Here is a 26,247-nt window from a genome sequence, read left to right on the forward strand (position 1 = left end):
ACACTCATGCCAGGATTCGGACCCTCTCCTGTCACAGTACCAAGTCTTGGTATACATTCTAATTGGACTTTTTCCTGAGTCCAGTCTCTCTCTGAAGTTTTCCTGCTGGAACAAATAATACCTTCCTTTGGAGTGACTCATTCTTCATTTAACTTTTGGAAACAGCCCACCATATTCTGTATATTTCAGTAGCATAGCTAGAAGGGGTCAAAACGGTAAGTACTGCAGATGCTTCAATGTACTATGTATGATGCCCCGCCCACTCACCGTCAGAGCCATTCCAGGCAGCAGCGACAATGTATAGGTGCTTGCCAAACCACACAGTGTCTCCTATGCATTGCCATTGCTGCCCAGAATGGCTCTGATGGCGAGCGAGAGGGGCTGCTTACACGGTACATTGCAACCATAAGCCTTACTCCGTAAACCGTATAGGCTTACTCCAGCAAGCCTGGAGTATCTACTGTTTTGCCCCCTCCAGCTACGCTACTGGTATATTTCCTTGAGTACTCTGTACTGTCCAGTGCAGCATGTAGAACTCAAGCTTTGTTTAATTAGTGTCTGTATGCAATGCAAAACATTGTTATAATGTACTAAACATACACACATACACCCCAACTTCTCCAGCCACGTAGCCATCTTTCACTGATCTTTTCACTCATGCTTTAATTTTGATATGAGCCATTTGAATTGGGAAAAATCTGTCAAAAAATAATATATTTGTGTACTGTATATAATTGACTTGGTAATGAGAAATATGACTCATATCAATTATGACATAATAATAGACAGAACCTACCATAGGAGCCAGATAGCTTCTCATAAATTTTTCCAACCAGAATCTTCATTTAATTGCCACTGAACAATAGCTTTTAAGAAGCTAACAACACATTTTAATACACCACATTAATTGTTTTAGTACGCCTTATGAATCCAATTGAGGGAGTAATCTTTAATTTACTAGGACTAAAGAATTATTACTGACAACTCTTTTAAGAACTCCAGGTAAATTCTGTTCTGTCTTATAAGTCACGTGAATTAATAAAACTAACAAATATAAAACATCTCTGCCAGTTCTCATTCCTTTGATCATTCCCAGGCTCTGCATTTTTTCCTCCTATAATATCACCATTTCCATGCTATGCGAGTGCAGTATTTGGTTCCAAATGATGTGGCTCTCTTTCACATTAGTACACTATTTGTGAGATTCATTTAATACAATTATGCAAATGTTCTATCAAAATTGATGGGTGTTGCACAAAAAGGCACAAGTGATTCAAATGCATATCAGCTCTTAAATGTGTATATCTGGGAAAGAGACTGAAAAATTCCTCTGAACTGTGCCATTAGAGTGGACTTCAGGGAGAGCGTGGTTACTGTTTTAGGAAAGGCCTACTGTACACTTTGATTTCTCCTTTTGCTTCTGCAAAAGGATTTCTCCTTTTGCTTCCTTACAAGGAAAACTAGCTCTAGTCTTATTCAGCTTCCAAACACCTCAATCAAAATTTAGCTGACAAGACAGCAACTCTTCTAAAAAGGATCTACAGATGTGTGTCACTTAATTATGGGGATACATGCTCCAATTCCCGTTGTTATGCGATTAACTTGTTAAGTGAACATTCAGTCCAATCTAGTGCCTTTGTAATGTAAACAGACACTCCCTGCCAGACACTAGCTGGCTGCACAGGCTACAGGAGATAGATTGCCTCTTCTTTCCATTAAGAGCCTCTTTGCTGGTAAACAGACACTCTGCTGCAGGCTATGGGACACGTGACTGCCTCATTAAGACTGTCACTTTGTTGTGCTTTGACCACTACCATTAAGCGGATGGTTGTTAAGCAGGCACACCTGTAATCTTGTTTATTAGAAAGGATAATTAATACATAAACATCTAATCAAAGAGACAAATGCAAGTTCTTATAATTTATAAGGGTAATCACTTTTCTGTCAGAAAAAAACAGTATGGCAAGTACTGTTCTTCCAGAGATATTTCTTTTTGGAAAAGCTCTGATGCCATGTAGCAAACCAAATGCTCTTTTACACTTTGTGCCATAATGGCTTGACAGATGGATTCAAAGTACTTTACCGATCAGTATGTACAATACGAAAAGCAAACATATTTCGAAGGCTATAATGGAAGAACTCGCTCTCCGAGATAAAATTCTGTTAAGACTGCTGAACTGCTTCTTTAAAAGGACTGCATTAAAAGCCATCTACATTTATCAGGAACAACTGGGAAACAGCTTTTCATTGGACTTCTTTGTAGACAGATTGCTGTAAAGAAGCAATCTGGCGGAAGGTACTACTCTGCAAAGCACTTCTTGAATTAAAAGTTTAATGCAAAAAATATATGGTAAAAACTGGATTCCCCTACTGCATCTTCATTTGTACATTGTTTTCAGTCATCCCAAGCTAGTAGTCAATTAAGAAAACAGCAACAGTCCAAACAACAATGCAAACTTCTTCATCACAGTTCTCATTGTTCAATACTGATTACTTCAGAAGAGACATTGTTCTACATCGTTCTAGTTAACAAATCTGCACTCAATAAAGCCATATTCAGGATGACCAGATACAATGGAGGACAGGGTGCCTACACCTTTAAACACTGTATAGTAGAAGGAATTTTGACAAGTGCAGCTCAACGTGGAAGGGTTTAAAAAGCTGCACCTGCCAAGATTCCTTCTTCTATACCAGGGGTGTCCAAAGTTTTTGGCAGGAGGGCCACATCATCTCTCTGACACTATCTCCGGGGCTGGGGAAAAAAAGAATTAATTTACATTTAAAATTTGAATACATTTACATAAGTATGCATAAAGGAATATATTAAAGATGAACTTATATGAATGAATGAAGGTCTTGCAATAGCTCAAGGTCTATAAAAGGCCTTGCACAAAGCAAGGCTGGCCTTTCCTTTGCTGCTGCTACTGCATCACAAACATGAAACAGTAAGCAGTGGAGGAAGCCCTCATCCCACAGCTCACGTGAGAGGTCAAACAGTTGCCCTCATGCTGAGAGCAGTTGCATCGGGCCAGTGCAGGCTCCAACAAATCTCTGGAGGGCCAGAGGCTCATTGAAGACTGGGGTCTCTCTGAGGGTTGCATTGAGGGGCCTTGAGGACTGCATGTGGCCCCAGGGTCGGGGTTTGGGCACCCCTGTTCTATACAGTGGCTCAAGGTAGAGGCACTCTGCCTTCCATTGTATCTGGGCCAGATTTTGCCTGTGATGAAATATGCCAAAACTATTGCTACTAAATGTAAGCACAAATAGCTTGAAATGAATTAAACATAGTTCTCACAAATTATAAACTTGGTTTTGAGACAATTAACTAAAATATTTCCTTATTAAGTAACATAATGAATAAAAATGAAAATGAAAGATAAATATACACAGTATGGTCAACTTAGGGAGCAATCCTAACTTGCACTGGAACAGGCAATTGCCTGTGCTCTATCCAGCACAAGATAGGTGCTGGCTGTGCCTTAAGGATCTGTCCTGGGACTGGTGTTCTTCAGCCCCTTCATAAATGACCTGGAGACAGGGTTGAGCAGTGAGGTGGCTAAGTTTGCAGACGACACCAAACTTTTCTAGTGGTGAAGACCAGAAGTGATTGTGAAGAGCTCCAGAAGGATCTCTTCAAACTGGCAGAATGGGCAGCAAAATGGCAGATGTGTTGGGGCAAAAAATCAAAACTTCACATACAGGCTAATAGGTTCTAAGCTGTCTGTGACAGATCAGGAGAGAGATCTTGGGGTGGTGGTGGACAGCTCTATGAAAGTGTCAGTCTAATGTGTGGCGGCAGTGAAGAAGGCCAATTCTATGCTTGGGATCATTAGAAAAGGAATTGAGAACAAAACAGCTAATATTATAATGCTGTTGTACAAATTGATGGTAAGGCCACACCTGGAATATTGTGTCCCGTTCTGGTCACCCTATCTCACAAAGGACATAGTGGAAATGGAAAAGGTACAAAAGAGAGCAACTAAGATTATTACTGGGCTGGGGCACCTTCCTTATGAGGAAAGGCTACGGTGTTTGGGCCTCTTCAGCCTAGAAAAGAGGCGCCTGAGGGGGGACATGATTGAGACATACAAAATTATGCATGGGAAGGATAGAGTGGATAGACAGATGCTCTTTACACTCTCACATAACACCAGAACCAGGGGACATCCACTAAAATTGAGTGTTGGGAGAGTTAGGACAGACAAAAAAGAAAATATTTCTTTACTTGGCGTGTGCTTGGTCTGTGGAACTCCTTGCCACAGGAAGTGGTGATGGCATCTGGCCTAGATGCCTTTAAAAGGGGATGGGACAAATTTCTGGAGGAAAAATCCATTACAGGTTACAAGCCATGATGTGTGTGTGCAACCTCCTGATTTTAGAAATGGGCTATGTCAGATGCAAAGGCGGGCACCAGGGTGCAGGTCTCTTGTTATCTGGTGTGCTCCCTGGGGCATTTGGTGGGCTGCTGTGAGATATAGGAAGCTGGACTAGATGGGCCTATAGCCTGATCCAGCGAGGCTGTTCTTATGGCTGGAGGGATATTTTTTCCCCTTGGCTCATGTCATGACCCAGTCATTCCTATGGAATTACTTGGATCTGCATCTGTGATTTTGTGGGCACAATTCCGAGCAGTTCATGTAAAGTTGCTCAGGCAAGGGACAGGGGTTGGGATTCGACCTGCATTGCCATGGCCAGTCCCATCTCCCTTCTGGACCCGATCTGCCTCCTGGGCCACCACCCCCCACCCAAAACGCTGCCTCCCCGTCTCTGTCCCACCACCCTCTTCCATTCCCTGTGCCGTCCTGCCTTGGCTGGCACAAACGTACTGGAGCAGAGCTTGGATCTGAGCTGGTGCAGGCCTCTGTGCTGGCCCCACTGCCTCCTGAGGTGGCGCAAACGTACAGTACATTCACAACACCTGGAAGTCAGCCCAGGGGAACTGTGCTGGCTTAAGTGCCAGTTTGGATTGTACTGTTAGCATCTGAGAAACAGAAATGAATTCTAAAATATATGATGTTTTCTCCGAAAAAGCACTCTATTTCTAAGACAATTCCTAATCACACTGCCATGGCTGTTAAGTCGAACTGAAGCCATTTGGACTAAATTCTGTGTGAATGCGCACAGGATAGGCTGTAAATGTTCAACTATCAGTCTCCTCATTGTTAATACTGGTTAACGGCCTGTCACTTTCTGGTAGAAATACACTTAACCTGTTATGCAGAATACAACCATGAATATATACAAGGCCTTGCTTCTGGGCAACTGACTGCACTTAGCACTGGAGGAGAACAACAAAGCCAGAAAGGTAATAATGTTTACATATTTTTAAAACTAGAAACTAAGGTTACTGGAGGTTGTTCTGTTCTTTTTTTAGCAAATTGCTGGCTTGCATAGAATATCAGAGATGAGTACATTTTATCTAAGGGTAACACAAGTCATAATAAAGTTTCACACAGCATCCAGAGTAACGCATCCATGAATAGAAGCACACTTCATGAACACAAACTCTCTCTGAAAACGGAGGGAGCATTTCACTGACACAAAAGACCCCCTTGGCTCACTCAAGTACCCTTTACAAGTGTCGGACTAACAGAGGAGGATGGAATGTGCCTCCCTGGCAGCACAGCAGGTGTTGTGGGGCAGCACAGGAAGCAACCGGTCCCAAATAAAGCCACAAACACAGCAGGCTCGTTGAGTATAGAAGAATGTCTTGAAAAGGATAGGCAGGAGAGAAGTCATCAAACAGTCCAATGTCCATGCGGAACACATCTTCCATTCTTGGGAAGAGCTGCTATTCATCCAGTATGATTCTGTTCATAGAAGCATTACTCTGGATGTGGCCTTTCCTCTCTTAGGGCGCAATCCTATCCTGCGCTAGAACAGGCAAGCCAAGAGGCTTGCACTGTATCCAGCATAGGATAGGGGCCAGAGTTGGCTCAGCCAGAGGCAAGGGGAAACGTTTCCCCTTACTCTTGGGTAAGGTGCCTTGTGACCCAACAGGTCTCCTCGGACTTGTGCCACCTCCTGAGGTGGCACAAGTCCGAGGAGAGTGGAGCAGCTTCAAGCCTCCGAATTCCCCAGGAACGGGGGTTGGAATCTGGCATAACTGCTGGATCCCAGTTCTGCCTCCCACTCCCCGCTCGCCTGCCCCTGGGGCCACCCACTGCCTGCCCTCCCCCTGCCCAGGAACACCTCCCTCCTGCCTCCTCCCCGCACACCCCAGAGCCTTGTGTCAGCCCAGCGCACCAGCCTTGCCGACTCTTGAGGAGGCGCAAACATACCTTATGGCACATTTGTTACCCCCATGTGCAGCTCAGGATTGCACCATTATTCTTTAAAAAAAAACCAAAAATTCCAGGAATATCTGGCAGGAGGCCCAAGAGTTCTGATTTGTGGTTCTGGCACTAACCCAAAACTATTGGGTGGTATGCAGATTAATATAGACTCATACGACAATCATCTGTGTCAGAATTCCCGTTGCAAAGCCTCCGCTTTCTGACATTTCTAAGAGCCCAATCCTACCAATTTTCCAGTGCTGGTGCTGTTGTGCTAGTGGGGTGTGTGCTGCATCCTGTGGTAGAGGAGCAATCACTGAGGTCTTCTCAAGGTATGGGAACATGCATGCCCTTACCACAGGACTGCATTTTGGCTACACTGGAGCTGGAGAGTTGGATAGGATTGGGCCCTTAGTTGGCTAACTAGATGCAAATGTTATGCTAAAATTCAATATTTAAAAAATGCTGATTTGTGTAATGAAATTTTCCCCAAGAGGAATAAAGACTCCAAATAATTAGTTCAGATTGTTTTCTGAAGGCAAGTTCTTTTTTATGGGAGACTCCAATACCTACTGATGAACATTAACCAACCATTATGATTGGTGTGATCACACTGAGTTAGGCATCAACAGTATATGGAAGTACAATCCATGACACCTGTTTGGTTTGAAGGAAATGTAAGCCAAGTGATTATCAATAAATCCCATTGTTTTTCAAAATGTGAATTCAAATACAAGATATTACATGTTGTTCTCCTCTACCTGATCAGACCGGCTCACTATATACTGTATTTATCCACTACGTATGAAATGCAACTATTTTGAAGTTCCATGTAATGTGGAATCTCAAATTTTTCTATCTATTTAATGGTTCTTACAATGAGCCCAGCCTCTCTGACACATAGACATTTGCTTGCTTCAGAGAATATTGCTTAAAAGGGCAGGATGCCTGAACTTCCTGCAATGAGACTAGCCTAAATTCCCTATATGGTTTACTGTATTTTTGATAAAAGCCAATAGGTGAGGCATTGTTATTCTGCAGTGCCATGAACTAGCATCTCTTTCCTGAGGAAACCTCCCCTTTCCCTGTAAATGGCAGCATTCTGTATATGCTGAGGCTGACCTAGGAAGCAGCCTGTCACACTGTCCTTTCTATCTAGCGTTCTAGGTCATGTGTCACACAAAGTCTTCCTTTATCAAATGCAACTTGGAGTCCCATGACTGCCTGGTCTCCCCAGAGAATAATAGCTTTAGTAAAACCTTCCTGGATCCCTTCCTGGTTTAGTTCACTCATAGTCATTGGTCCACTTTGCTCACCTGATTTGGGAGAAGGAAATGTGAACATATGTTAATTTCAAGCCTGTCTATCAGCGTTGGAGGGACTTAGACTCCCTAAAATGGGATAAAAGAGAACTGCCCAGCTGAGCTGAGAGTACAAGATGTGTGGGAGATGCAAGATGTAAGAGGTGTGTTGTGCTTTGCAAGATGCCAGTCAAGCCAATATGAAAGCTAAAATGTAGTCCAGCAAGGAAAGAGTTAACTTCCAAGAGGCTCTTTCTCTCTTGTGCCAAGAGGATGTGGAATTGTAAGTGGATACTTTAAGTCAGAGAAATCTTATTCAGAATCTGTTTCTACTTTATTCTGAACATTGCCTCTTGATCTCAAGTACAGAATTTGATTGTTTGTTTTTCCCGTTCTATTTTAATCTCCCAAAAATCTTTTCCTTTAATTCGATTAAATTAAATTAGCCTGTCTAGTACCTAAAGCCATACGCAATTGATCTCCTGACTCTGATCCCTTGCTTAGCCTTGCACATTACCAAGAAAGGTTTTGAGCGTGTATTTGCATGTGACTGTATGGGAATGTGTGGATGAGAGATGAACCAAAGTGAAGCAAGGAGGTAAATTAAGATACTCTGTTGTCCTCCTCCCTTCTCAGAGAACTTGGAGTGATGGCTATTGGTTGACAGACAGACCCCCAGCTAGGTGAAGGAGTGGTAATGTGACCCTGATTCCTCAGTGGCAACAACCTATTGCAGTGTTTCTCAACTGTGGGCTGGGACCTACTAGGTGGATCACAAGCCAATTTCAGGTGGGTCCCCATTCATTTCAATATTTTATTTTTACTGTATTAGACTTGATGCTACCATGTATGTGACTGCATTTGGGGAAATGTTACAGACTTGTATTTTTAACAAGCTACTATGCATATTCTTTTAACAATGATAGTAAATGAGACTTACTCCTAGGTAAGTGCATTGCAGCCTAGGAGTGTGAAAAATTTTCCTGCTTGATGATGTCACTTCCAGTCATGACATCACTTCCAGTGGCTCCTAACAGATTCTCATTCTAAAAAGTGGGTCCTGGTGCTGAATGTGTGAGAACCACTGAACTATTGCATGTGTATTTGTGATAGGATCTCAGGGTGGGAAAAAGCACACTAAGAGGGAAACGTGGTCCTTATCATTAGCCTGAAGATCATCACATGCAATCACTACTAAAAAAACAGAAAACCTTTATAGAAAGCCTCTATAACAGTTTAAAAGACAGTACAGGTGCGCGCCACTTAACGATGGGGATATGTCCTCCAATCCCAGTTGTTATGCGATTAAGTGCCTTTGTTGTGTAAACAAACACTCCCTGCCAGATAATAGCTGGCTGCACAGGCTACTGGAGATAGACTGCCTCTTCCTTGCATTAAGAGTCTCTTAAGGCTATGGGAGATGTGACTGCCTCATTAAGAGCATATTTATTGTGCTTTGACTGTCATATACATGGCCTGTCGTTAAGCAAACGGTTGTTAAGTGGCGTATGCCTGTACTGCCAATACGTATTAAGATTGTGAGGGGTGCCCCGAAAAGGGGGGGGTCTCAGGGCATCATCTGGCAGGGTGCCGAGGGTCGGCTGGATGGTCTCATAGGACCCCTGGGTAGGGTGTCCACCTCCCTGGGGTTCCTTGCAGGGGAAGCCTCAGACCAAGCCAGGGGGAGGGGGTTCACGATACCCTGGTCCTCCTCCTTGGAGGCAGGACCTGAGGCCCTTGGTCTTCAGGCAGGGGCTCCAGCTCCAGCTTCCTGCCTTCCATCTCCAGCAGTGCCTGTCATCACAGGCCTCCCTGCTTTTATCCTCCCCAGCCACACCCTCGGCTCCTCCCCGTCCTCCCTCTCTAGGCTTAAAGGGGCCCTGACCCTGGACTGCTTCCCTCCTCTTTGGTGGTTAATAGTGACCCGGCCCTGCTCACTGCTCTGGTCAGGTGAGCCCTGGGGGGATGGTCTCCCCCACCCAGCTACCCTGGGCAGCTGGAGAGGTGGTGGTGGCTCTATGGCCAGGCAGCTCTGCCCCTGGCCTGCAGCCAGGTAAGGCAGGGGTCGGACAAGGGCTCGACCCCTGACAAAGATATTGGCATAAATAAAACTTTCTAACCTCCTTCATTTGTTTTTCCAACAGTGACTAAGACGTTCAATTTAATTTGGATAGAATCATTTTGTAAGTGTACAGCAACATTATATTCAAGTATCACTGAACCATCCTCTACTGAAATTAGGCTATAGTCCAGCAAGTCCTGTGACATGCATGTGTGCATGTAAATTCAGAGAAAATTTGCAGCATAGCACCTAGAAGCTGCTTCTGGAAAATAAAATATCCTCTCTCTAAAACAGGGCATATGTATAATTAGCACAGTCTTCTACACAGTGCTCAAATAAATTATGTGAGCTCCTAGAAGTGAGACGGCAAAATTCCTTCTGTTTTTTTTGCACACTAACAGCTAGAACAACACTTTGCTCAAGAAGCATGATGCACAACTATGCACATTCATGTTGATGAATTGTATATTTCAGGGGTGCCAAAGATCCAGCCCACAGGCCAGATCTAGCCTGCAGAGCCATTTGGAGCGGCCCCCGTGATCTGGAGGAGTTTGGGGGTGCCCCACCCCCGCTCACTCCGACCGCGACCAGAGCTCTGCTCCGGTCATGGCCGGAGGAAAATTTTGAGGGCTGGGAACGCCACACACAGCATCCCCAACCCTCAGAATGACACGGCTGGAAGGGGTCTGAGGGCAGGAGGCGCAGTGGGGTGGGGGAGAGGCAGGGGATGTTTTGTGTTAGAAAGGGGTCTGGGGTGGGGGCAGGCAGGGGACGCTTTGTGGTAGAATGGGGTCTGGTGTAGGGGGAGGTGGGAGAGCGAGGGGGAAGCCTCAGCTTTTTAAAGAAACAGGAAGTGATGTCACAAGTGACATCACTTCCTGTGTTCAGGTCACTTGCAGGTGCCACATTTGGAGTTCAGCCTTCAGCAGATGCCATAAATCCAATGTGGCCCCCAGGATGAAATGAATTTGACACCCCTGGTATATTTGAACATAGGCCGTAGTATCATTTCTGTGGATTACAAATTCATGAGTGAGAAAGGATTTTCTAATTCTAGGTGAGCTCTCCAATTTAGTGCAGCTTAATATGCAATGACAAAAGACATCTGCTGTTATCCAGCTGGCTTCAGTTTGTTCTGGCTATTGATCTGTCAAATGCCATTGTCGTTATTCATCAGCCTCAAGGAAATGTACACTAGAAAATGGCCTCTCAGTTCCCATTTGATAAACGGTCAGTTCTGAAACACTCATTTGAAAAATGTCTCCCAGGTTAAGGCCAGGGAGTGCATTAACATATATTATTTTCATTAAGCAGGACTCCTAATGGATCGGCAATTTAAGAATTAAGTACCTAAATTTTGTCTTGTGATAGAATAACATAATATGCAGTTTGAAAAATGGGAACAGTTTTTGTCAGCTGCTTCTAAACATAATGGCTTTTAAGAATATTGTTTCACTTTATTTATGGTAAAGCCAAACCTCTGTTAATAAGATGGTCTCTATGGCAGCATGTACTCATGGAGTAATCTAAGGCATCAATTATGTGATAGTCATAAAAACAACAAAAAGACCTGAGGCATCTTAAAGACTAATGTTTATTATGAAACAACCTTTCATGGACTAAGGCCCAATTCATCAGATGTCCATGAAAGTTTATGCAACAACAGATCTGTTAGTCCTTAAAGGGGTGCAAGCCTATTTGTAATTTTTGGTATAACAGATTAAGGGCCCAATCCTATCCAATTTTCCAGTGCCAGTGCAGCTGTGCCAATGGGGAGGCAGTCACAGAGGCCTCCTCAAGGTATGGGAACATTTGTTCCCTTACCTCAGGACTGGATTGCGGCTGCATCAGTGCCAGAAAGTTGGATAGGATTGGGCTCTAAAGCTGCAATTCTACGTACACTTTCCTGGGAATAAGCTCCACTGAACACAGCAGGATTTGTTTCTGAGTAGGCATGTACAGGATTGTGCTGTAATGCAGCTACCTCTCTGACTGTATTAACCTGCCTCATGCCGAATCAGTCCATTTAGCCCACCTCACCCAATTTAATATATTATTTTTCATTCCTTGTTACTGGGACACACCAGAACAAAAACTAAAAATGTACATCTTGATTAAAATTGGCTTCCCTGATTTAACGAACGTTTTTATTGGTGTACTAATTAAAGTTTGCGGCTTTGTGATGTATTACTAACAAGAATAAATTCCATAATCCTTGTATAGCATGGTCAAAGATAGGTGTGGAAGCAGTGTATATAACAGCTTGAGGTGTTTGTTTCCGGTGAGTAAGATAGGATTACAGCCTTCCTGAACATAATGGACTTACATCTAACACCATTTTCAATACCTCTAATAATAGCTAATGTTTGCAAATTTCTGATTCTGTTCAGTTCTTGATGTTCTGTATACAAGTCAATTTTTAAAAGTCAGGAAGGATGCAGTCAACAAAGTGTTGGCTTTGGCCTGAATCCTTGGGTTTAAATTTTCATTTAGCCATGGAGCAAATTAGGTAGCCTTGGGCTACAATCCTATGTACACTTTCCTGAGACTTTCCTAAGCCCGATTGACACAGTGGGACCTTCTTCTGAGTAGACAGGCATAAGGTTGTGTTGCTGGACAAATCACTGGTTTTTAATCTAAACTAGTGTTTCTCACTAGTTTATCCCCTGGGGGCTGGGGATAAGAATAGGCCCTCAGTTTGGCTGTACTTGTCGTAAGAGGCGACTAAACAGCCACTGGGTAGATGGGACTCGTTAGCCTGGGAAGGCAGCTCATCTGAGAGAAGGAAAACTCTGATCCCAAACCTCCACTGCCTTTTGGCTAAATCCAGTTATGGAAAAGGCTTCAGGAGTCAAACTCAAGGCAAAATCCGGAGCGGGAGTCCCTGAGGCAGTTCATGGCTGAACACAGTCACGTTCTGGCAACTCCTGCGACGCCGCTGGAACCAACCATATTGGCCGCTGCCTTTCCATTGTACCATTTCAGCGACGTGGAGAGGGGGGATTTGCTGCATGGGAAACAGTCTATCCTCCATATCTGCTTTACCCGGGCTTCGCGCACTGGAGAGGACACTGTTCCAGAACCACCATTCAGAGCATACCATAGTCTTCCGAGACTGAAGGATGCCAACAGTGTTTCTCAACCAGTGGAACTTGTATCACTGGTGTTACTTGAGGTGGTGTCCAGTGGTACTCTCAGGACCCCTAGACCCCACCGTCTGGCAATGATACCAGCAATGTAATGTGAGAAGCAGCAGTAGGAGCTCTGCTTGGTGGGCAGAGCTCCAGCATAAACTTTTTGCCTGCTCAGAAAAGCCTTCCTATACACCCTGGGCCTCTTACCCATATTTGTTGTGTTGGATCTGGTCTCCCAAGCTGGAAGTAACTGGCAATGAAATCATCACCAGTTACTTCCAGTGGAACTTCCAATAGGTGAACCATGTGAAGTGGTACAGTGGGGGACACACATTGAGAAACGCTGATCTAAACCATCTCACGGGACTGTTGTGAAAATAAAATGGGACAGCCCATGAACACTGTCCGAAGCATCTCAGAGGACACAAACATGATAAAATTAATATACTTTGTAAAAATGTATGGTTTTCATTAAAAATCCACCAACTAAATACACAGGCCAACACACATTTCGCTTCCTTAAACGTTACACCAATTCCTGGGTATATTTGGGGTGCCGATTCCAAAAATGGCATCCTTTTTGCCCTATCACGTTTAGTTTTGGAGACACAGCATAGCCCCTTTAGTGAATGATTCAAGCAGCTTCCTCATGAGGAAGCCTACACCATGGCTTCCTCATGAGGAAGCTGTTGAACCATTCACTAATGAAACTATGCCAAAGTATCTCCAAAACTATGGCAAAATGGATAGGGCAAAACGGATGCCATTTTTTGAATCAGAACCCCAAATTCATATCAAACCACCATAAATTTTGGGAAAAACTTTTCTGACCCTCAGTTTTGTAGGCCTGTGTTATTGTTATGATGTGGACTTCAAGTCCTGCCTCTGCTAATAGCTCCTTCAGTTCTGGCACATGCAGGGACTGTCTGCTTTTGAAGTCTCAAGGCCCCTAAACCCACCAAACTTGGGGAGGGGGGGTCTGAAGTAGAATTTCCTGAAGCCCTCTCTGAAGAAGGCATCTAAGAACTTAAATCAGGTCAACTACAAACTAAAGCACTTCATCTTTGAGAGTCCTAGTGAATGAAGAGGAGGCTTGTTCCAAGATTATTCAGTGGTGCCACAGCGTAAGGCTTTAGGCCAGAATACTGCCCTTTGAATTCCCTTCAAAATTGCTGAAGGGGGCCTGCTGGCAATAATCAGGTTCTGCTAAGGAATGCAAAAGCTCAGTTCAGCATGGATTCTGTAAAATCAACACCTGATATTATGGAGAAATAGAAACAACTTGACACAAGGCTGCCATTTTTGGCGACAGCCCTATATAGTTTGTAACAGGCATTTTATCCCTTCGGGCAATATCAGAAGTGCAAACTCATTGGTTTGGCTAACAAAGTTACCCTTCAACTCACAGGGTTGTTTCCAAGCTAGGGGAAGAGTGTGACACGAGAAAAGTAACCAGAAATTATTCCACTGTGCAATCTTTGCACATGTTGTCAGAATGCCAGGTGCAAGGGAGGGCACCAGGATGAGGTCTCTTGTTAACTGGTGTGCTCCCTGGGGCATTTGGTGGGCCGCTGTGAGATACAGGAAGCTGGACTAGATGGACCTATGGCCTGATCCAGTGGGGCTGTTCTGATGTTCTTATATGCTATTTTGAAGACCTTTTCATGGCCCTCTAGAGCAGTGGTTCTCAAACTTTTAGTGTCAGGACCCACTTTTTAGAATGATAGTCTGTCAGGACCCACCGGAAGTGATGTCATGACCGGAAGTGACATCATCAAGCAGGAAAATTTTTCACAATCCTAGGCTGCACTCTTATCCACTCGTTATTCAGGAGTAAGTCCTATTGACGATCATTGTTAAAGGCATATACATAGTAGCTTGTTAAAAGTACAGATCTGTAACATTTCCCCAAATGCAGTCACATACCATGGTAACTTCAAGTCTAATATATTAAAAATAAATGCACATTGAAATGAATGGGGACCCACCTGGATTTGGTTCATGACCCACCTGGTGGTTCCTGACCCACAGACTGAGAAACACTGCTCTAGAGTTTACAAGCTACCTGTATATCTTCATTAATCTCACACAGGTTTCCATATAGGAATTGTATGTCTGTCCTATCAGAAGTTGTACAGTATTCCTCTAGCATTTGCAAAAGAGTTCATGGAACAGCACTAAATCATTGTTGCTTTTGTCTCAAATAATCTTAAAATCTCCTGCTTATGGGTGATCACTGCTGTGTTGGGATGATGTTTTGGGTTCTGTTGTGTAGGGAGTTTTTAATTTTACTGCTGCTGTTTTGAAATATCTTGATTGCTTTACTTTCTTTGTTTGTTGCTTATATTAGCTATTTGATGTATTTACATTATAACTGCATGTTGTTTTATTTAACTACAAGCCACTCTGAATTTCCTGCTGGTAAAGAACAGCAGGGTATAAATTATTAATCCAATATCACTAACAGTGTTCTCTTTCTTTCTACATATAGTTCTTTGGACTCAAGCCACTGTTGACAAAAGGCTTCTGCTGCATATAACTGGTCAAACTTTTATGAGACTGCATTCTGATTATTAATGTCTACATCCACTTTACTGTTCAGCATGGCCCATTGTAATCCGGCATTCTTGAAGTGTTAATGAGAGACTATCAAGATAATAAGAAACCCATCTTAAGAGGGTAACTTGCAGCTGTTATAATAATATGAGTTGAAAAAGCCTAACCAGAGCGAACAAAGCTTGATAAATTGAATAGTACTGGCTAAAAATGAAACAAATGCACACAAGAATTCTGTTTACACAAATGGAGAAGGGGTGATTTTCACCATTTTCCCCTTCTGCTTCCTGAATATCTGCCCTTGATGGCCCTTCAGATGACCCTCAGAAACCATTTTTGGGGAGATCCAGAGGGCTGCAGAGAGAAGGGAAGATAAATGAAAATTGTTCATCTCCCCTTGTATGAACAGAATAATTATATTTTAGGATATCTGTTTAATATGATCACCTCATCTATCTGCTGTAATGGGCTCTGGCCCACAAACGTTTATGCTGCGTTATCTGTTAAGTTTTAAAGGTCCCACAATTTTTTTTGTTGTTTCCCTCAAAAGGGAATTTCTCCCATTTCAGTTTCAGTCACTTTCTTGGCAGCCCAGCCCATGCCTGAAGACTTTCATAGTTATGATGTGTCTTAATAGTACACATGGTTCTTCTTGGAAAACCTACCAAAGTAGCCAAATCACAGATTTGCTCTGTGATTAATAGTGGAGTACACTCTGGTCCCACTCTCCACCACTTCCAATCTCAAAAGGGAGACTGATAAAATGAACTGTCTGTACTACATATTCAACATAGAGAACAGCAGGCAGCTTGCTTTGTAGTCATGAAGTTACATAAATAAAGGCAGTACAGGAGATCAATGGGAAAAATAATATACTTGGTCAAAGTAACTGAAATTTTTCACAAAAGTCATGAAAAATCTTATTGTTTACCAGTGAGCAGCTGCTGTTATAACTTCTGTCTGGAAATGTATTACCATTAAATAATTAGCATCTCCTAAGGGTCTAGTTAGACATGCACTTAACTGTACCACTAGGCCAAATTGGGGGGAGGGGAGTATTTTAAACAGCAAGTGGGGGTGCCACAAAATTGGGGGTGGGGGACTTTAGTAGTTTGTTCCATTGTATATTTGAGCCAAACTGTATCTCCTGCGTGTTATTGTTAAATTAAAAAAGCTTCCATTGAAAGGCAATTGAAAAGATAATAGCCTTTTAAACATTTTAAAATAGTCAGTTCTCTTTATATATGAATTCACTTATCTGTGAGTTTGTCACCCACCTCTCATTATCCACGATTCTGTTCTCATCATCTGCAAATACTGTGCCAGTGCACTGGGGGAGGGGGTGTCAGCATATGTATGATATGGCTGATGGGGGACAGGGTTGTGGTAATTGCGTCCAGTCGATAATACTCGTTTTTAAGAAAGTTGTTTGGATTTGGTCAATTTTCCACATCATACGGGCATTAGTATTGGCTCGTGGAGAATCGTCAGACAAATTCATGTCCACTTCCAGACTTGCCCCACCATCTTGGGCACCATCTCAAGGACAACAGCTGAACCTTCACAACCCTAATGACAATGAGAGGCTGATGATGAGACATATCTGGAAGGCTAATTGAGGACTGCTCTGGATTGGGGCAAGCAAGAGACTTGCTGGTGGAGGAGGTGGAGGTTGGTGGAGGAGGAAGGGTGAAGAAACCCCCTCTCAAACTTTGAGGCCTCATAGTTGGGCCAGCAACCTTCAACGAGTCAAGGGATAGCAAGCACAGAGAAGGAAGCATCACATGTTGAAGATGTTGATGTGCCCTCACTATCCCTTAGCCCCACAGACTTCCAGGTAAGATTCAGGTCCATAAAGGTCATTGAGTGTATGGTGAAGAGGATCCCCTGAAACCTAATCCCATTTTTCCCATAGACTCAATGAGTTAGTATCAGCTAATTTGGTATCCACTAGGTTTTCCAGGAACCTAACCCTAGCAGATAATGAGAACTGACTGTAGTATGCAGAAGGGTGTTATCAAGCTCAGAATTGTAATGAGGGGAAACCACCAAAGCCCCCTTCCCCCACCACAGTTGCACCCTGTTTTGTAGCTCTGTCCCATGTTGCCAGAAAACTCTAAAATAACTTCCCCATCCAGCCTAACTGCATAATTAAGGTTTAAGATTTGCATATGACAGTTTGTTATTTTGATGATCTGTGAGTGGTATTTTTATCTCTCCCACTCAACAAAAGTCATTTAAAAATTTCCTACAATGTAGAACAGTGTCACAGCAAGCCTCATAAGTCTTTCCAAAAACAAAAGGTTTGCTTTATCTACTGGTATTCTGTTATGTATTCCATGGGAAAGACTTGTAACTTGAACAATGAATGTAGGGATTTCAGTTCATTTTTTTATGCCATAAAATTGAATCTTGGTTTGGACAAGTGACAAACTGTACATGTGTAGTGTGATATTCACCGTGTTTACTAAGAAGTAGAGACATTGAGTTCAACAGTCTTACAGCCCAATCCTATCCTCCAACCTCTCTGACAATGCTTTAGTGCCAAAATGGCTACTGCTGTAACCCATAATTGCAGAGGTCTCTGGATAAAGGAACAATTGTTCCCTTTCTGGGGGTAAGTGTCCACGGTGAGGGGAGAGGGGCTACTGGGACATGCATTAGCTGGTACAGGTTCACGTGAACCCACAACATGGGATCCGGTCCAGGAAGGGGGTTAGGATTTGGCAGCTACTGCTGCCACCAAACCCACCCCCTTCCTGGTCCCAATTTGCCCAGCCCTCACCACTTCCCTGCCCCCTTTTTGCCCTCCCCAACCCCTCCCACCATCTTACATTTGGATGACAATGGACAGTAAGTATACATTTATAGTATACTTACAGTAATATTCTCCAGTAAGCATGCTGAGGATGGTTGCATGAACGTACTAGGCTGGTTCAGACCTAATGCTAAACCATGATTTGACATTATATGCACAAGACACAGTGAGCCTCAGGCTAATGCACCTTTCTCCTTCTTCTGCATGACAGCAAAAGGGATTCAGTGGTGGACCTCCCCAGCACCGTGCCTCAGGGCAAAGGTCCGTGATGGTGCCCTCTGTGGGTGGCTGCCACTCCCCCGCATGCAAATCCGCCACCCCCACTTGCCTGAGGCTCACGGAGCCTCACACAACCGTAAGCTGCATTGGGGAAGATTCCTGAAGCTTCCTCAACACTATAAACAGTGCTTCCGGAAAAATGGAAGCACAGTTGCCGACCCCGTCGGGAGCCTCAAAGAGGCTTCTACGAGGTCCTAAATGCTCATGCCTGGGGCATTTGCCCCATTGAATATAATGGGAGGTCCACCAATGAAGAGATCTAATGCTTCCATTCATGGTTTGGAATCTAGAGGATGGGCAGATACACAAGTTAACAAATGCTGTTTGTAACTATAAAGATAAAATATACTGTTTTGATATCTTATAAGAATTATGATGTCTTGGCCTACAGAAGAACCAGATTCCAGCTTTCTCTCTGTTATGGAAATACAGGTCGTTATCCACTGGGGTTCCGTTCCAGAACCCCTAGTGGATTCAAAAAAAAAAAATCAGTGGATAAAAAAAAGTTGAAAAATAGATTTAAAGACCCACTTCCAGATTTCTTGCTCCTCCGTTGCTCTTAATAAGGTCGTGCCTCGACATCCGCAGGGGTTTGATTCTGGGACTCCCTGCTAATACCATAAAATGTGTTAAATAAAAGCAGCATAAAAAAAAAATAAAAAGTCTGTTCCTTTACAATTGTGGTTTAAAAACTACTTTTCTTACTCTTGTAGACAGGCAGTCAGCAATTAGAAATGCAAAGGACCCCCTGCCTTTGCCTGGCTCAGCTGAAGAATGGAATGATCACTTGCATGACTGCGTCTAAGAAAAGCAGTTTTTTTAAACTGTGATTTTAAAGGGATGCATTTTCCCCTTTTCCAGGGATCAGCACATTTCTTCTCATTTGCAGTGGCCACTCATGTTGAGACAAATCAGCGTATAAAAAATTTGTATGTATCAAGGTTAAACCTGTTATCTATCAATGTCAATGCATCCAATAGTTAGCCTGTGAGGCACTTGCATAAGTGGGTCTTTCTCTTAATAGACAGATATTAAATCAAACTTTGGTCTTTTAGTCCTATGTTTATTTTATTCAGTATCAATTCATTGTTTCACTACTATTCACCAGCAGAACCTTATTTTCTGAAATAAATTAGGCAGAACATAATATCTAGGCATACTATTAAAATCTGAAAAGCGCTTAAATGTGTTCATTAATCAGTATAATGCTTTGGTACCTTCAATCTACTCCTTGCCTTTTAAGATCAATACCTATTTAATTATATTACATATTACTGAAGAAGAGATCGCAGTTCAAACACAGGTTTTAAAAAAGAACTGTGCAATCTTCAGAAACATCTTTTTAAAAAGGCCTAGCAAAATATCACTCATGCATTAGTGGAAGATTAATTTATTTCTAAGGATCAGTCAACATATTCTGAATCAGCCAGTCTAAATATACGAAGGACTCTCCTTCAGCTAATTATTTCTGCATTGGCAACCAGCAGTTTAAATGAGGGAGATTCACAGTTCTATGAACTCAGTGCTTCTAGTTTACCAGAGCAACAACTGTTTCCTGTCAGGCAGGGTTGACCAATTCATGACACAACAGAAAAGTGTTGCATTGAGCTGCACCTGGGGAGGGGGCATTGAATTGATAAGCAACCCACATCTGTTCACCATTCTCCTCCATCCCACTGCTGATGGAGCTGCTCTGGTCAGTGCTTTAATCCTCTTCCCACCCACTGAGACCAAGCAAGAAAAGAACCAGGACAGCAGAAACCCTCTCCCTCCAGCACCATGGGAGGGGAAAGGGGAAAAGGTGCCATGGGTGCCTCTAAGAACATAAGAACATAAGAACAGCCCCACTGGATCAGGCCATAGGCCCATCTAGTCCAGCTTCCTGTATCTCACAGCGGCCCACCAAATGCCCCAGGGAGCACACCAGATAACAAGAGACCTCGTCCTGGTGCTCTCCCCTACATCTGGCATTCTGACTTAACCCATTCCTAAAATCAGGAGGTTGCGCATACACATCATGGCTTGTACCCCATAATGGATTTTTCCTCCAGAAACTCGTCCAATCCCCTTTTAAAGGCGTCTAGGCTAGACGCCAGCACCACATCCTGTGGCAAGGAGTTCCACAGACTGACCACGCGCTGAGTAAAGAAATATTTTCTTTTGTCTGTCCTAACCCGCCCAACACTCAATTTTAGTGGATGTCCCCTGGTTCTGGTATTATGTGAGAGTGTAAAGAGCATCTCCCTATCCACTCTGTCCATCCCCTGCATAATTTTGTATGTCTCAATCATGTCCCCCCTCAAGCGTCTCTTTTCTAGGCTGAAGAGGCCCAAACGCCGTAGCCTTTCCTCATAAGGAAGGTGCCCCAGCCCCGTAATCAGCTTAGTCGCTCTCTTTTGCACCTTTTCCATTTCCACTATGTCTTTTTTGAGATGCGGCGACCAGAACTGGACACAATACTCCAGGTGTGGCCTTACCATCGATTTGTACAACGGCATTATAATATTAGCCGTTTTGTTCTCAATACCCTTCCTAATGATCCCAAGCATAGAATTGGCCTTCTTCACTGCCGCCGCACATTGGGTCGACACTTTCATCGACCTGTCCACCACCACCCCAAGATCTCTCTCCTGATCTGTCACAGACAGCTCAGAACCCATCAGCCTATATCTAAAGCTTTGATTTTTTGCCCCAATGTGCATGACTTTACACTTACTGACATTGAAGCGCATCTGCCATTTTGCTGCCCATTCTGCCAGTCTGGAGAGATCCTTCTGGAGCTCCTCACAATCACTTCTGGTCTTTACCACTCGGAAAAGTTTGGTGTCGTCTGCAAACTTAGCCACTTCACTGCTCAACCCTGTCTCTAGGTCATTTATGAAGAGGTTGAAAAGCACCGGTCCCAGGACAGATCCTTGGGGCACACCGCTTTTCACCTCTCTCCATTGTGAAAATTGCCCATTGACACCCACTCGCTGCTTCCTGGCCTCCAACCAGTTCTCAATCCACGAGAGGACCTGTCCTCTAATTCCCTGACTGTGGAGTTTTTTCAGTAGCCTTTGGTGAGGGACCGTGTCAAATGCCTTCTGAAAGTCCAGATATATAATGTCCACGGGTTCTCCCGCATCCACATGCCTGTTGACCTTTTCAAAGAATTCTATAAGGTTTGTGAGGCAAGACTTACCCTTACAGAAGCCATGCTGACTCTCCCTCAGCAAGGCCTGTTCGTCTATGTGTTTTGAGATCCTATCTTTGATGAGGCATTCCACCATCTTACCCGGTATGGATGTTAGGCTGACCGGCCTATAGTTTCCCGGGTCCCCCCTCTTTCCCTTTTTAAAAATAGGCGTGACATTTGCTATCCTCCAATCTTCTGGTACCATGGCTGTTTTGAGGGACAAGTTGCATACCTTAGTCAAGAGATCTGCAACTTCATTCTTCAATTCCTTAATAACCCTTGGGTGTATGCCATCAGGGCCCGGTGACTTATTGATCTTTAATTTATCAATGAGGTCTGAAACATCTTCTCTTTTAACCTCTATCTGACTTAACTCCTCGGTTAGGAGGGGCCGTTCGGGCAGCGGTATCTGCCCGAGGTCTTCTGCCGTGAAGACAGATGCAAAGAACTCATTTAATTTCTCTGCCATCTCTAAGTCTCCTTTTATCTCCCCTTTCCCTCCCTCACCATCCAGAGGGCCAACCGCTTCTCTGGCGGGTTTCCTGCTTCTAACATATTTGAAGAAGCTTTTATTATTCCCCTTAATGTTGCTGGCCATGCGTTCCTCATAGTCTCGCTTGGCCTCCCCTATCACCTTCTTACATTTCTTTTGCCACAGTTTATGTTCCTTTTTATTCTCTTCATTAGGGCAAGACTTCCATTTACGAAAGGAAGCTTCCTTGCCCTTCACAGCCTCTCTAACTTGGCTGGTTAGCCATGCGGGCACTCTCCTGGATTTAGTGGAACCCTTCTCTGTTGTCTTCTCACTCTCTTTGCCTACTTGGTTGCAGCCAAGTGGGCAGGGTGAGGTGGGGAACACCAATCCCACCGCTTACCTCCATTTTTGTGCCATTTCCTTGTTTGTCTTGCATGCAGGGCATCTTTAAAATGAAGAAGCCCAGCATGCCCTATTTTAAAGACCCACACAAAGGATGAGCAAAGAGGAAGCATGGAGATGGGGCTGAAAGGGGTGAGACAGACATGCCTGACTGGGCAAAGAGATCAAGAAGGTGGCAACAGAGGAGCTACTTGGAAAATTCTGAGATTGCCCAATACTAGGTCGAAGAGTTCAAGTGCAGTTGGTAACTTAAGACGTGATGTTTAGCAGGAGGATGATACAGCAGATGGCAATGAAACAGTGTAATATACTCTTTGGGCTCTGGGTTGGATAGGTCACTTCCAACTATCTGGTAGGGCACCTTTATATTGATAACACAGGCCTACAAAATTGAGGGCCAGAAAAGTTTTTCCCAAACTTTATGGTGGTTTGATATGAATTTGGGGTGCTGATTCCAAAAATGGCATCCGTTTTGCCCTATCATGTCTACCTCTTTAGTGAATGGTTCAAGCAGCTTCCTCATGAGGAAACCATGGTGTAGGCTTCCTCATGAGGAAGCTGCTTGAACCACTCACTAAAGAGGCTATGCCGTGTCTCCAAAACTAGACGTGATAGGGCAAAATGGATGCCATTTTTGGAATCAGCACCCCAAATATACCCAGGAATTGGTGTAACGTTTAAGGAAGCAAAATGTGTGTTGGCCTGTGTAATTAGTTGCTGAAGTGGTGAACCAGTACTTGCAAGAAGAATACAGTTTGTACTAGGCCCAAAGTACACATTACAAAGAATATGCATGAGTTGGGCTATAAAATCCTGGGGCACGGAAGACCCAACAATGAATCTCTGGATTCTTCAGTTAGAATCTCTATGATTGTGAGGCAGGGTTTAGAAGAGAAGCTTTACTCTGTTTGAAGCTCTGTTATACATAGACCTCCTAGTCACTAGGACCTAGTGCGTACAGTATGCCCAAATTGACCAGAGAAAGTAGGGAGGTTGCAAGCTTTGAGCACAGCTATGTCTTTTCATATTCTACTTCTATTTCACATACAATACAAACAATGAATAACAATTATGCAGCAGCCACAACAACAACATTTAATGAAGTTTCTTCTTTTGATGGATACTTTGTGAATCCTGAACTTGCCAACTGCTTTCTGATTAGCATTTGTTAATATTTTCCTCTCATGACTGGACTCAAACACTGCTCTCAATCTCTCCAATCTCTCTTCTTTGACTCCTAGCAGTCAACATTGTTAAAATAAGTGCCAAAGGCCTTATAATCCGTGCTGATCTCTTCACAGTCCATCATGTCCAGAGGCAATACTCTCTTTTAAGGATATCTACTGAGACTCTATACTAGCCACCACATTTACAATTTATTGGTGTTAAAATACCAGTCTAGCAAGGAGATAAAAAGGCATACATGCAGAAGAACTGCCCATAGGAACTTGCTGTTCTACTGAAACGTTATGTCATTCTTGGAGATGTTGCACAAACATATCCATTGGAAGCCTTCACATTTACTGTATTTATTTACATTTAATTTTTGAAAAATGGTAATACTTACATTATCATTGCTGCCTTTGTTGTCCTCATATTTTGTTTCTATGTGGATGGAGAATTTAGGTAAAAATGAACACTGCAAAGAAAAAAAAACCACTTCAAAACTGAAACCATTCACTATTTCTCCAGTTCTTACGTTGATTTTGAACCATCAGCTTTACTAATTCTCTTTGGTAGTGGACAAGAAGATCTGCAACTGTAGCAGAACAGAACTATTTTAACAATTACAATACATCTTTGAGAATATTACTGGATGGAAGTTGAAGAGAAAACAGTATTTTGGAAAACACATAACCATAGTTAGATTTTTCAATTTACTACAGATGCCCTCTTTTAAAAAATAAAGAGCTATTTTTAGCATGATGATTGATTAGTGTTGCCATAGCAATGAGAAGCTCATGGAAGAACAGGGTATAAAATATGAAGTAAGCCAAGAGAAGTGCCAAAGAATTAAAGGCACAGAATACAAAACACATGGCATTTTTCAGTCAGCCTGTGGTGACTGCACTATAACAGTCATCTCCCGAAGTGATTGCGTCTGAGGTAGATGAAAGGATTACAATGCTCTGAAATAAAAATATTGAACATTAAGCCAGATAATAACATTTTTCCACTCTTTCATCTAAGTAGAATCTGTGGGTCACTGCAAAGCAAAACAAGGTTTCAGTTCATTTCAGTACTCAGTGGGAACCTTTTACAGAAAAGCATAACATATGCTGAAGACATCCTTTATTGCGCTGGCCTTTAGGAACACTAATCCCAAATTACTGGAAATTATTTCTGGATGGTCAAAAATAAATTCAGTTTTATTCACAAAGCAGCAAACTCTGAGTACTCTTATAAACAGAAAAAAACTCCCCCAAAAAGACCGAACCAAAAACACCAACAATTCAGAACAACTAGAATGCATGCCACACTAGCTTGTTCTGCAGACAGGCCGTAATTCATTCACTCTGGTTTTTATTGAGAATCTAGACAGAATCTAGACAGAGTTAGGGCACAATTATTGCATTCCCATGTTTTCTGTGTTGTTCATTTAAATTTTTCAGCTTGCAGGTTTTTTGGTTCTTAAACTGCAATAGCAGCAGTTATCCTGCATAAGAAATGGCAAAGCACTACTGAAGTTTTTCAGGGTTACTGTCTCTAAAGCTTCTTCCTTGCAAGTGGTTTCTGCTCCTTTATTCAGTTGCTTCCTGTTTACCTGAATGGCTACGGCATTCCTAAAGTCTGCTGTTTTCAAACTCTCTGGGAGTTTGAAACTCTCAGTAAGTAAGAGAGTGGAGGCAGCAGGGACAGGGACAGGGAGAAGATCCTGGGGATCGCATCGCTCAGGGGGCTGCAGGGACTGGGATGCACTCACCAGTCCTTGCAGCAGCCATCCCTGTGTGCAGGGAGAGTGGAGCGATCTGCTCTGCCTCCGTCAGAAGGGAAAGCAGAGCGATCGTGCTCCGCTTCCAGTTTTGTGGAGCGGGGCGCGATTGCTCCACTTTCACTTTTCCTGACCTGGGGAGCCCTGACAAAGGTTGCGCAGGGCTCCCCGCACCCCCGGGAGGCTGCAGGAGGCTTGGGCAAGCACACCCAAGCCCCTGCAGCCCCCCTGAGTGGCGTGATCCTGCGGATTGCACCGCTGCCTTTCCCCTGTCTCCTGGCTTCCCCCTTCCCTTAAGGGGGCAGAGGCCGGGACCCACAGGCTAGGGTGTCGCGACGCCCCAGTTTGAATACCACTGCCTAAAGTGGACCTTAATTAATCCATTCCTGTTCGCTGAAGGAGGGCTGGGCTTTAATCATTTGTTTCCACTTTGCAGGCAGAGCAATTCCTCATTATTTTATATGCCTAATGTGTTTCTAGCTACCTGTAGCATCTGTAAGCTTTGTCACCTGAGTTTGCTAGCTGAACTATAATTTGGTCTCAATTATGTAATATCTTCCTGGCTTTATAGCTGACTTTCAGAGCTGCAAGATTTCTTGTGCTATCGAAATACTGTTTGAACTAATATTAACAGCCCAATCTAAGGAATCCCTGCACATGTGGATTCCTGTGAACATGTGTTCCACCAGCATGCACTGTCACAAAAGTGCAGGAAAAAGCGTTGCAATGGCACAACAGTGGGGAGACTGAAGCCAGATCAGGTAAGTCTACCGGCCAGATAAGCTGCTAGACCAGGTAAGTCCAGTGCAGGGGTGGGCAGGGAGGTGGTGGAACA

At 43.5% G+C, this 26,247-nt stretch overlaps 1 protein-coding gene across 1 annotated transcript in view; it reads right to left on the reverse strand.

Annotated features, from left to right (window-relative positions):
* Window positions 1-26,247, reverse strand: part of PITPNC1 (phosphatidylinositol transfer protein cytoplasmic 1) — a 188,098-nt gene that overhangs the window by 37,963 nt on the left and 123,888 nt on the right. The window contains exon 5 of the mRNA XM_066615807.1: window positions 24,048-24,119. Within this exon, the coding sequence (XP_066471904.1) occupies window positions 24,048-24,119 (72 nt within the window). The remainder of the gene's footprint in view (window positions 1-24,047; window positions 24,120-26,247) is intronic.

The sequence above is a fragment of the Tiliqua scincoides genome, chromosome 2 (assembly GCF_035046505.1).
Source record: "Tiliqua scincoides isolate rTilSci1 chromosome 2, rTilSci1.hap2, whole genome shotgun sequence".
NCBI classification, from domain to species: Eukaryota; Metazoa; Chordata; class Lepidosauria; order Squamata; family Scincidae; genus Tiliqua; species Tiliqua scincoides.